The 13,894-nt window shown below is 39.9% G+C and overlaps 1 protein-coding gene across 1 annotated transcript in view; it reads left to right on the forward strand.

Moving 5' to 3' along the window:
* The window catches only part of sez6b (seizure related 6 homolog b), a gene marked incomplete in the record, with an annotated part of 173,318 nt that overhangs the window by 66,212 nt on the left and 93,212 nt on the right, over positions 1–13,894 (forward strand). Inside the window, 2 exon segments of the mRNA XM_035680353.1 lie at positions 8,105–8,662; positions 13,275–13,408. Of these exon segments, the coding sequence (XP_035536246.1) occupies positions 8,105–8,662; positions 13,275–13,408 (692 nt within the window).

A 13,894-nucleotide genomic window follows, 5' to 3' on the forward strand; every position in this document is an offset into this window, starting at 1 on the left:
ACCTTTCAAGTAATTTCCCCACGGGGATTATTAAAGTATTTCTGATTCTGATTCTGATTCTGAAATCAATCAAACTTTGTAACTCCCATTATGCATCCAACCACTGTCATATGCATGCATATGCAGTCTCTCTACAGGCTTTCCAGTATTGAGATATACCATAGAGTTATAGGGAGTGTATGCATGCCCGCTGCAGATATTCACATGTGCCAATGCTCCTCTCATCTGCTGCTAGAAAAACAGGCAGGGCAGTCTCTTGGCACAGAGCATCGCTCGTCCTCTCTCCGAGCAGCAGATCAATGCATCTGCACTGATACAGGCTGGAGCTGCCTATTGATCCACTCTCCCTCATCTTTGTCCTCGGTCATTATGGAGATGAGAGAGTGACCTTTTCCAGAGGTGTCAGAGTGGAAAGGAGACTGTTTAACAGCTTTCAGAGGAATAAAGGCCATGGGCACTAAGACTGAGTCTCATTACAGTGCTGGTTAGAATGAGTTCTATAAGAGCCAGGGCTCACCACAAACCCTTTTACTGTTCTATACCTGTGAAATTCATTCACTGTAAGATACTGGTACTCCCTTATTCTTACTATGCTACATATATGTTTCATAATTTCTGCATAATGTTTGGGTCCTTATCCATGGAATCCGCCATGTTGAACTGCCATGTTTCTTCAGTAGCTCAGAATGGACAAATCAAACACTGGCTCTGGATTAGGTTTTTTGGTTTTTGCTTTTTAAATAAACATAAACCCCATGCTCTGTAACAGAATATATTTATTCATTGGCTGCAGATGTCTGTTTGGAGGAAAGAGATTCAGCTGTGTGTACCAAGTTAGTCACTGTTGGTTTTGACTACTGTAATGGTTATGGTGCTCAGTTTTTCATGAGCCGTAGGGAGGCTGAGAGGCTTGTGTTTGGATATAATGCTGGTGGCCTATACCTGCTATTATTAAGATTGCATGAATGAGTGTCCCTCACTCTGGGTGTTGAGCAGGATCAATACGATGAGGGAAATTTTAAAGTGGGTAACATTTTGCTACAGGCAACACTGGATTAAGAGTCTGGTTTGTATTCAGGAAGAGTGAGACAGCGGCCTCGCAATCAATTCTGCCTCATATAAAAATCCAAAACATGCTGAAAATATTCTGTGTTTATACACAGAACTGGGCAATAAAAATGATCTTATTTGCCTCTGCAGAGAGAACCAGATATTTATTTAAAACAGGCCTATCAAGATTTTTCCTGTTTTTTCTTATTGAGCCTTAAAATGTATTAATTATTAGTAGTTTGACACGGTTTCTAGGCTCCAGATAGATCCAGGTTTTCCATGTGTTCAATGGCACCCTCCACTGATGATGACTAAGATGTGGTGGAAAGCTCTTGAAAAAAACATTTAGAGCTTTAAATTTATTTTGTCCATATATTTAATCACATTTTAGTATGAAATTTGGTTATATCGTTAATACAAACTCAGCACTTCCTAAATGTTTACCTGTTGTATTGATTCAGTAATAGTCTACACTTCCTCAGCACTACTTCCATCATTGCAACAACCAGCAAGAGCGTAATTTCCACCAGTTTGTTTGACTCACTAAAATTCCTATAAACTGTGTCTCCTCACTGTCCAGCTGCTATATTTCAAAGAGAAGACAGCAGGGGAGGAATATATGCACATCCAGGTTACTTTAGTTATTCCTGCACTCATGATGAAGCTGCACAAGCAGCAGGGAGAGCTTTGCAGACTTTTGGAGAATAACTGAATATATATAGGAATATGTATTTATATATTTTGTAGTCTACAGTAGTCCAGAAGGGACCAAACAAACACTGGTACTAGATAGGAGGGTGAGGCGAGGGGGTTGTAATATGCAACTGCAACTCTAGATGCCACTAAATCCTACACACTGGAATTAAACAGCATTAACTCGTAGTGAATTTACCATCTTAGCCATGACTCTTAGTCCCGCCTCTTTTTGCCCTTTGTTCCAATAACAGCTGAGCAAGCCTCAGTCAGAACCTCAGTCAACTTCCTCCTTTCCTATACTTAGATATGCTATGTGCTAGGCTAATCTATGTTGAAAAGACAACCACATTTTGAAGATTGTTAAAAGATAAAAGCATATATAGTCACATCTTAAGTTAGCTAATGTTAGCAAAACACTATCTTACAAGCAAGCTAATCAGCATTAATTGTTAGCTGGGTAGTTGCTTCTAATAGCCAATGTTAGGAGAGCGCTAGCTTACTAGCAAGCTAACCACTTATATAGATTAGCTAGCCAGTTAGCTTGTACAGGAAAGTACAGGAAAGGAGAAAGTTGACTGAGGTTTCAAAAGGGGCGAGCTTAGGAAGGGTACATTTTATAAGACCTTGATAATGGACTTTATTTTTCAATCCAGGCAAGGCTTTTATTTTAGACTCGACCATTGTTTCGATTCTTGTCTAATCCAGTACAGTCTCTTTAGATTTCTTTAATTTAACCTAACTGTATTATTTGCCAGTCCACTTTATCTTATTAATATCTCATTATTATAAGCACTAAAATGTTCAAATTCACACACACATACACACACGCTCACTCTTGAACCGTTCGCCCCTGTAGTTAGTGTGTCAGAAGCACGTGGCCATGGCCTGCTGTGCCTCCATGTCCTCTCCAGTGCTGCACACACATTAAGTGGTCAGTCAATCGAGCTGGGGGAAGCTGAAATCAAAGAAATCCTATTAAAGGGCACAGAAGGAGTTTGCTTCTCTTCTTCCTTTCATGTCTGTTTTTAGTTCATCTGCAGCAAGACAACTGTTTGATCCAGATGCTCCTCTCTATACAGACACTGAGTAAGTGCTCTATTTTCTTCATTTGGGAGACAAATAAAAGTGAATATTCCAGGGAGGGAAAATAGGACCCTTCGCCAGTGCACTGGTTGCTAAAATATCTGTATTCATGTAAGCAGGACTCACTGTTTTCTCCTCACAGCACAGAAACACCCTCATGTACAGTAGCTATGAATGCTTTTTAATCAGAGAGATGTTTTATGTACTGTGTATTTTCACCTGAATGATCCATAGAGAGAGTTTTAAAATAATCCAGTGATCAGGCTTCAGGATGCAGACGGCAGATCCTTTTCCTCCTGGCCGTTTTGTCTCCTACTTGAAACTCCTCTGAACATTAATGATTGGAATTTGTATTGGACTCATGGTTTATTCAACGGGAGGCTTAAATTCTGTTGTGGCTCTTTGACAGCCCATGGGGAAAGACATCAAAGTGTCCCTTAAGGTGCTTTGCCCTTTTTCACATTCTTCCTCTTGCTGCATCACAAACACTAGAAAAAAAAACTGCTGCTGAAGGGAAGGAAAAAGCAACAGAAAAAGAACAGCACAAACTGTACCCTTTGTGGAGATGAGCATTTAACACAGGCTGAGGCTTCAGCACTGTGTTAATGTACCGCTTTGGTATAAATTATTCAGCTGTCAAATGTTTTTGGCCAAGAGGCCTTTACCATCTGGGCAGCTCAGTGGCATTAAGGATTGTTTTAATAATTCTAATGCAGAGGTTCTCTGACCCTGGTGTTTGATACCACGTAAATATCAGTTTCACTTCATTACCTCACTGTGCAGAGATGCACTTGCTTGGATTATGTTCATGGGTCAACTTTGAGTGAATAAACTGCCCCACTGTTGCAGGATGTTGAGCATATAAAGTGCAAGGGCCTCCTTTATAACAATGTTCTTAGATTTACACTTAAATGTAGTCTTAAGATCATTTTTCACAGTATGCTTAGGTTCAATTAATAAAGATACATGCTAAACACGTTCTAAGAAGCTCATTTGTAAGTGCGTGTCCCTGATCTATAAATCTCAAATGAATTGATGGTTTGATGGTTTATCTGATTCACCAACTTGCACTTATTTTAATGATTAATCTTATTTTTTTAAAACGTTCACCTCTCATTCCCACGGTCTTCTCTCACTTAGTTCAGCTAACCAACAGAGGTTGAGAGTACAGAATACAGTTTATCTTTATTGATTATATTGATGCTGAATTGACCAGAAGACTGTCGACATATTACGAGTTATGTGTATTTATGGACACGTAAGGAATTGTTAAAATGTCATATTTCTTAAAGGTCTTCAAACTGCTAAGTATATTTTTTTAACATTCTTGTGTTTTTTAAGGTTGTCTGACATTGACTGCTGTTAGTTATTGGTTTGAATAATGCCTGAATAATGTGTATGTATTGATTACTGATGCTGGCTGATCAGGCTAATTATCTGAAAGTACAAAACACAATGAAACATAACAAACTAATTAACAAACTAATAAACTTCCACCCCCCCTTTGGTGCCCATGATTCCTATCACATTGTTCATAAAGCTAATGCACAGTTAACCACAGGCTGCATTACCACTACATGACCAGCAGGACTATCACTTATGTCAGACTTTACTCAGAAATAATGACTATTTCCATATCAAAGTAAGGTTTTATAAATAAGTACTTATACTTGGTTTCCTTCAGAAGTCATGCAATCTTCCTATTACACTATTACTACTGATCACAGTAGAATTGGTAAAACATCTAAAACAACATAGTTTGTCAGTGTCTTTACAAATCGCCCCAAAAAAACCCCAAATATTCATATTACTGTGTTCTGATCTGCCACAGCTAGGATTTGATTAGGTTTAGGAACAAAAACTATTTGGTTAAGGTCGTGGTCTTGGTTAAAAGAAGCCAACATCGGCTGACAATTTAATTAAAGTCACACGCTTTCTATGGCTCTATATCACCTTCATGCTACTCCCACCATCCGGTCCACATAATTCAATTAACAATAATGGAGCATGTTTCACACTTTTGCATGTTGGTGTGATACATATTGTCATTGTTTTATTGTCCTTTCACTGTGGTATGTGTAATGTTACAGCATTCAGATGGCATTGTGTGTTTGTGTGTGTGTATCCAGTCAACAATATGCAATAGAACACTACAGGTGTAAGATGATCTGATTAGATATTGGAACACCTTGATGCATCACTGTGCATATTAATGAGGATGAGGTGAAAGACAAGAAGTAGGCAAGGACGACTTCTCAATGCTCTACCATGCAAAGTGTATATAAATACTGCACTACACTGTAATAAGTAATAAGAAACACAAACTCAGTTTTCTAAAAACATTCTTGATTAAACAGTACAAATAAAAAAATTACAAAAGCCAGTGTCCCCCGAAATTACTAAAACTACATGATCAAGAATGTTTTCTAATTTGAGTTGAATTAGTTCTACTTTCGATGTAATCAGTTTCAACATTTATTTCACAGTATAGTACTGTGTTATCAAGCTTCATTATGTAAACTGTAGAATGCAGCAGTTTTGGAGTTTGACACACAGGGACTAAAAGTCAAGCTATTGCAGCCTCAGTTTCATTCATTTTGAACATTCTAGTTGATCACGCCTTTAATGTTCTGCTAAAAGACACTGAGTCAAAAGGCAGTAAAGAACAACCTTACTGTGACAGTTCTTGGTTGGTAGAAATATATTTCAGTCAAGTTTTTGGAGTTTTGCTGCAGCTGACGATTATTTTCACCATATTCACTGTCAAAAATCACTACTTCTCAGGGTCAGGGGTGACATCTTGAAATTTATTTTTTATCCAAACCGCTGTCAAACCTCAGAAATATTAAATTTACATAAAAAAAATGGAACAAATCCTCTCATTTGAGGAGCTGGACATAACAAATGTTTTGGCATTATTTCAGTAGTTTTTCTTGATATATTATTAAAACAAGGCCAGCTTTTTTCTTTCTTCTCTTAAAAGTGTGTAAATGCAAAAAAATCTGTTGGCTGGCTGAAGAACACCTGACTTCATTATGTTTTTGAGACCAAACCTACACCTTTCACCGTGGATGTACACATTCAAAGCTGACTCCTCCTGTGTGTCATGTTTCATACACACATCTCATTTACTTTGAGCCAAAGCAACTGACAAAACACACTGCTCACCCAGAGTGTGTGCATTACCTGTCACACACGCCCAGTCAGTCAATTCTGCCTCATTCATTATTTTCCTTGTAGATTTACCCGCCTGTGTGTGTCTGATGTAGCTGTGTGTGTTTGAGAGGCGAGGCGCTGGGTGGGAAGTGGCACAGCTACAATAAACCCTGATTGTTTGAAGCAGATAGCTATTAGCCGGCAGAGAGCGGGAGCTATTATGGTGGAAATGAAGCATTGTTAAAGAAACATAAGACTTCCCTCAGTGGATGATAGCCTCCTGAAGGGGTCTCAGATTAGATCTCACAGGTGCACTTGGGAGGGGAGTGCTGATCATTACACTGGGAGAATTATAGCGGCTCATCAAATCTCCTCAGGAATGAATATTAAGTCTTATTACGAGGAGGATAGGGAGGGGAAAAGCCAATGATGTGAACAATTTACGAGGATTGTTTGGGTTGTACTGCTCTGCGTTTTATAATAAGTTTTCAGTCTGCCAATTGACTCACAGTGGTGTAATGGCACTAATGCACTGCTCCACATAAAGAAGTGTTGAGAGGAAATATGTCTAAAATTCAGCTTTGAAAGATGGAATAAGTTTGCTCGGGGGAGTGCAGAGCTGCTGGTTGAGTGAATGTTCCCGTCTCCATCCAGAGGCACGAGGCAGGTTCTCTCTCTGCCTTGATGTCAGAGTGGAGTACAGTGAAGCAGAGCAGTGAACAGTCAGAGATAAAGAGGGGTGACTGAATTTAAGATTTATTTTCTGGCTATGAAGTTATACTTTCTGCTGTCAGAACTCACTGCGGCCCTGTGAAATAAAACGTACATTTCGATACAGATAAATCAGTGACAGGGTATTGGAAAGCTGCTATTTGAAATTCCATGCTCTCTTCTTTTGAGTAAAGAAACAGGGTTTTTGGGCAGCACATAATGTACATGCGTGCACAGCATCAAATAGAAATGTGCGGTCAGTCTCAACAGCAACTGCTGAATTCAACACTAAATCAGTAAAATAATAAAAAAATAATGGCAGAATTCCACCACATAATAATGCAATATTGTGAGTTGTTGCATGGAAAGTCAAATTAATCTGCTCCCCACTGCTGCAAAAAACTTGTAATTTTAGAATGGTTCACTGTGTGGCACATTTTAAATTCCTTTTCCCGTTCAGGGGTTGTTAATGTGCTTAAAGAGTTTACCACAAACTTCATGACATATAGAGGGACCTAGCAGTTTTGTAGTAAAGGAGCTAAAGACACATTTTGTATATGTGTATGTTTTCATTTCTGCTGTGTGGTCTGCAGCTGACAGCTACGTAAAGGCAATAGGATACGTCCATACGTAATGCACAGTGGGAGAATGGGCTCCGGGGCCCTTCTTTATCAAAAGAAGGACATGACAGACATGCTCTGTGAAGGTTGATTTATTGATTGATCGATTGGTTTTATTTAATGATAAAAATAGCCTATAGTATAATTGTAACCTGTAACAGCTTTAAATATTACTCATGAATGATAAAAAAACAATAAAGAATCATTGTAGTTTTTCACAGGGACGCCACAAAGATTTAAGATCAAATCAATGTATATTAATTTCTATATGTTTAAAAAAACACGACAACAGAAAACAACAAATGCATAGCCAGCCACTGTTGTCTGCCTCCCGCTGAGGCACGAATACAACCCCCATGTGACATTTTTACATTGAGTATGTAATCCAAAATCCATGGCACTATTATCTTTATAATTTCTTAATTATTATTATTGCCCTTAGTCAAAAAGTAAGTAGGCACAGGAAAACAAATCCTGTTTGGTTGCAGGTCAGCATGTTAATCTGATTTTGGCGTGTTTAAATGGATGTCTTTTGGCTTGAAGGCTTCTTGGCCTTTGTTGCAGAGCTGCGTTATGACACCGGCTGGTTGCTTGCTGTAGCACCATTCTCCATCATTAACCAATATAAAATGTGACTGGCAGTGTGTTAAATGGCTGTGGATGGAGAGGTTTGGAGCCAGATAAGGCAGGAAGCTGGAAAGTGAAACCAGAAACCTCAGCACATGCATCCAACATCCCACATCCAACCACATCCAACCACATCTGCTATTCTCTTTCATTCTCCGCAGCCTCTGAGGAAGGTCTTTCTATCACTCCGGGGGGGCCTCCAGAGAGCGGGGCTAGCCTGTACCCCACCACCCAGGCCACAGGCGCCAGGCTCCCCGTGGTCACCACCGCCCCGCCTGTCAATGTCCCGAACCACCACCCCCTCTACAGGAACCCCCGACAACACCAGGCCCCGCTCGGCCCTCGCCGTCAACCGAACTACTCCGAAGACAGCGGGGGATCCAGCACACACCGCAGCTCCCAGACCACCTTCTCCACCTCGCCATCTGGGCCTCTGCTGGACAACGACGAGAGGGCTGAAAGCCCAAACGTGCCAACAACCCTAGCATTAGCCGTCGCTTCGTACCCCAGCACCCCTGTTCCAGTCACCAGCACGGTTTTAAAAGATCCGGAACATGCCACCGTCGTCCCCTCTGCTGCCACTGCGGCAAAGGAGAAGGATGCTGTAAGGCCAGATCATTCTGGACTGAAGCACAATGTGAGGCCCGGCACCGATGAAGAGGAGACAACCACCACCACCATCACCACCACCACCACCATCACCACAATGCAGAGTCCAGGTAAGAACACAGTCCTATTATGCCTTTTATGCCATAAGAACTATATGAAAATAATTATAGGGGAAAATATTATGTATTTAACAGAGCGCTGTGTGCAAGCAGGTGTGTGTGTGTGTGTGTGTGTGTGTGGGTGTGGGTGGAAGGAAAGGAGAGCCAGTAGTGATGTGTTGTGACTGGAGTCAGTTGATTTTATTGGAGTGATTAATTCCAATATAAAAATGTCTTCATTAACTGTCACAGTTCAGGAAATGCAGCATTGGACTCAAATGCAGACAGGAACAGTTTAGGGATTTAATGAGCTTAGTGGCAAGTTACAGATTCCAGTAGGTTCAGGTTCAGGTGTCAGAATGACAGAGGAAGGCAAGGCTTAACCAACAAAGCAACTAGAATGAAATGACATCAAACAAGGAACAAGACTAGATACACTGCTCAGGGAAAGGTTAACTGGACACAAAAAAACAGGAAGTTGAAGTAAACAAGAGACATCTATTTCAACATAATACAGGAAATAACACTTATAAACTATTATACTAATTCATGTTAATTTCTGAATGTAGCTGAGTCAAATTATGCAATGAATACAAAACATATTAACAACAATACAAACAAGCAACATGTTCTAAATGAATGTAAATTCATGGGGGTTTCTATGCTAAATCAACACATCACTTCAACATAAGATTAACATACTGTGTGTACACATCACCGGGTACATGTGCAATCACTTTCCTTTATTTGTGGATTTTTTAGACTTGAAATGTGCAGGATTTAGTGGTATCTAGCGGTGTAGTTGCAGGTAGAAACGCCCTCATTTCAACCTCGGCATGAGTCTGCACCTAGTCAGATTTTACACATATCTCAATTAATCATGCCATTTAAATTTACATTCACTATGTTCTTGTGATTGCCATGCATTCTAAAATAGTGGCCCTTAAAAGTCCAGTGTGTAACATTTAGGAGGATCTATTGTCAGAAATGGAATATAATCATAGGTATATTTTCATTAGTGTATAATTACCTGGATATAAGAATGTCCTGTTAATGCCCACATCTCCCAACCTCCACTCCTTTATATACGTTTATAGCGTAGGCATTCTGTTGAGAATTTATAGTCCCAAGCTGGACCCAAGATACATCTGATGACATAATCAGGGTTATTTCTCCAACCTGACAGCACACAACCGCTTTCACTGAGTAGGACTAACCATGAGTAAACTCAGTAAACTGATCTACATGTGTACAGTCAGTGGAGTGCCCCTTCACTTAGCTGCTGTTTGCCACTTAGTTTCAACATATCCTCTATCTTTGCCGCTTGTCTTGATAAAATAAATTGATGCATTATGCTGATTTTAATACGCTGGCCATTATAAATATAAACTAATGTTGTATTGAGTTGGTTTGTGGACATTTAGACCTAAATTTGTGACATTTCAAGCTGTCTTTGTATTCCAAAGCTCTAAATGGGCGGTGGGTGGACATGTGTCACCGTTTTGGATTAATGACTAAAGATTTCACCACTTTTCTTTCACAGCTGCCAACTTTCATACGGGACAGGTCAAAATGTCAGTGTGTGAGGGCCTTCTAGACAAAAAAAACATTTGTGAATCTCATTGTACCTTGACTGGATCATTTGTACGTAAAGTTAGTGAGAAAAACAAGGCGGATTAATTTGCTCTTTTCTCATGAGATGAGCAAATACATGTGTCTGCACACATATTAGGTATTTTGTCTGTAATATCAAAACAAAACAAAAGGAAAATTATGCATTTTTTATTCTAAGCAACAAAACACATGGAAATCTTTAATTACTTTAATCCTTCATTTGAAACTTTAAAATAAAATTGAATCCTTTAAATATTTTATCAATTATAATTCCTTAAAACAGACATGCATCTTAACATCTTTCTAACGTCAACCACAGCAGTGCTTCTCTTGTGAGGATGTGTTTTCTCTTCTAAGTGGACCCGTGTTATGTTCAACCCCTCAACTAATATCTTCTCTATCTGCATCTCTCACGATCACACAGCCATGTGGCTGGAATAAATTACAACAGCATCAGTGCATCACTAACCCTTAATCAAGAGGTCCAAACAGGGACCACAGCACTCTGAGATTGTCGGTTATGAGATTGGATTGGAAAATAAATATCAGAGTGGACTTCAGGGTCAGGGGTGGTCAGGGGGAGCACAATGGGAGCACCTTGATTAATCAGCTCATCTGTGTGCAAGGTGACAGCAGGTCAAAGCAAGCCAGGCAGTACTGTACACAAAATCCCACTGTAACACAGACATCCAGGCTCAGGGTGAATGACAACACTGTAGTGCAGTAATAATGCCAGAGCGGACACTCCCTGAGGTGGAGTGCTGAAGGGACATAGGGAGGATGTTCTTCTTCATAAGGAAGCACTTCGGCAAAAGTTTACTTTTTAGCTCACAGAGAGGGAGGGATGAAGGTGGTGGAGCAGAAACCCCTGAAGGCCACTAGGAAATATTCTGTCCTCAGTTGTCCCATCGCAGGGCTAAGCTGCTCAGAAAGGCAACCAGAGAGGCAGAAAACCTTCAAAGTAAGTCAGACAGAGTGTCTGTGTGTTTATAGCAATGTCACTACTTGTACAATATGTGCAATAGAGTTACACTGATGTATACTGGTTGGCTCTCCTTGTTTTTTTCTAAACAAGGCTAATATCTGGATATATCATGATATCTGGATCATGGACAACTCATGTTAAAGGTCCAGTGTGTAACATTAATATTCATTTTTTCATTAGTGTATAACCACCTGAATATAGGAAGCGTTATGGTTTTGTTACAATAAGCTGTTCTTATCTACAGATACCATGACTCTATGGTCACCGTCCATAGAGTCCGCCATGTTGAACTGCCATGTTTCTACAGTAGCCCAGAAGGAACGAACCAAACACTGCAACTAGTTAGGGGTGTTTGTGTTTTTTTGCACATCAATCATCCTTTTACTGCTGTCTCAAGCTGTCTCTGTAAACCATGGATGTATTAAGGGAGGGTCTCGTTTCCTAGTAGTGCATGAAGCCAAAAAATGTCACTTTCTGTCTGTATACTGCAGTGTGCAACTTTCAGTTTAACTTTAAGGTTTTTGTGCGTCTCTTCTACACTTTCCAAATGTTATTAGACTGAATGGATCAAATTCTGATTGTGAAACAACTAATTTTGTGGCGGTTGTGAGGTTAAAAAAACTGATTCACCGTTTTACAGTCACTTCTTTCACATCATAAGCTTATGGTGAAGGCAACTTGTTCCAGTGAAAAAAAAATCTGGAGGGTATATGTGAGATATTTGCATCATGTCTGCATCTTCATAGCTAGAAACAAGGAAGTGAGTTTGGTGATGAATAATTCACTACCAGACGCAAGACGAGTCACATAAGCAACAGACTACTGAAGTTTAGTTTTATTTTTATAGCACAAAATTGCGGTACTCGTCCTTAGATTCTCAGTCCGGATGAGAAAAAAATCAATAAAAAATTGGGTAGACAGATTGCCTTCTTACATTATAAGTAATGCTAATGAGAAGACTGAACTAACGAGAAGATGGCACTGACAACAGCTACTGTGTTGGACCTCCTCCTCAACTTTGCCTTTTTCTTGTTTTCTTTTGTCATTTACTTTAGTCTTTTTCCCAACATGTGCACTGCCCAACTGATCAGTATCACACACTATTATAGGGAACTTTTGCACACCAGATTGTTGGTGGAGAGATAAACCAACATTAGGGAATACCCATGGCTGGGATTAGGAGACTAAAGAAACAACAGTCACGTACCAAACCAAAAGCATGGACTAACCCTTAAAAGGAGGAGTATAGGTAATCTAGGTATGCACCCTGGAGAGCTGTTTGTGGTCTGAACGAAGAACTATCACAGACTATAAAAAGGAAAACCAGCAGTGTTGAGATAATGTCTGCATACCTCCCAGATGAACTGAACACCTTCTTTGCACACTTTGTTAACAACCTCTTGGCTGAGGAAGCACAAAAGGACCCCTTTCCTGTGATCAGATGCAAATATTCACATAATGTATCCAGATAGAGATAACATGTTACAGTATTACCAGGTGAAAAAGTAGCCTAAAACTCCAAATCCTAGTAGTGGCAACATACCCAACAGTATAAAAATATTTGTTACATATTATACTGACTTTTGCTACTATTAGAACATTAGAGTGGTACACCACAGGTCCCCGAATCACAATCAGGCACAATCTGGACCATAATTTGGATCAGCCACTTTATGTACAAAGTTGACATTTTGGCCTTGTTTAAGCCCAACAAGCTTAAACAAGAAAATAAGATGTTTGTCATTGCCTTCCAAAATGACCATTACAACAACTAAAATCATCTTGTTAGGATTAGGGAAAGGTCATGTTCATGTTCATGTTCATGTTCATGGTTTAAAGAAACTAACTGCTGAAAGTGCTCAGTGCTGTTTTGGGAGGCCTTTGTTGTTGCCACAAATACAGATATGAGGGAAGAATCAGCAGCCATACAGCTGGCCTGAGAGCACATTTAGTTTAGTACATGATTGTAAAATGTTCTTACTGCTTCCATCCAGATAATGTCCATGTTGCTGTTTGTCCCTGTAGTTCCCTGCCAGCTGAACCTGACTGGGCCAGAGGGGTACATAGAAGCTCCACCGCAGTCCAGCTCTGCTTTTCACTCTACGATGGACTGCAGCTACATCATCACAGTCTACATGGGCTATGGAGTGGAGGTCCAGGTAGGAACCAGACTCAGTGACCAGACGTCACGGTTTGTCTGGGATTGTCCTGGTTTTCATCACAATTAAAATAATAATTAAAATATTATTCTTGTTCTCTGTGCTTATATAGATATTTATAATGTTCTGTCCCACTATTTATTACCATAAACAAATTCACCACGCATCTGGATTCAGCACACATCTTCAACACTTAAGGCTATTGCTAGCCTATAGACAAAAACCTCTTAGTATGCTTCTGCTTAGCTTAGCATAAAGTCGGTACCTGGTGCCCAGCACCAAAAATGCTGCATTCATGCCCATGGTGTTAAAAGGTGACCTCCGTAAGTGTGCTGACAGAAGCCACGACCCATAGCACGGAGCAGATCACACTGGCAGACACAGAAACAGCATTAAGAAGCAGAAGAATATGCGGATGATGGCACCAAACCACCGGACCAACGTTCGTGTTTAATTACATTGTATACATTTGATCCCGTTATTTTC

This window comes from Morone saxatilis, unplaced genomic scaffold (genome assembly GCF_004916995.1).
Source record: "Morone saxatilis isolate NCDOM2014 unplaced genomic scaffold, NCSU_SB_2.0 Contig8, whole genome shotgun sequence".
NCBI lineage: Eukaryota > Metazoa > Chordata > Actinopteri > Moronidae > Morone > Morone saxatilis.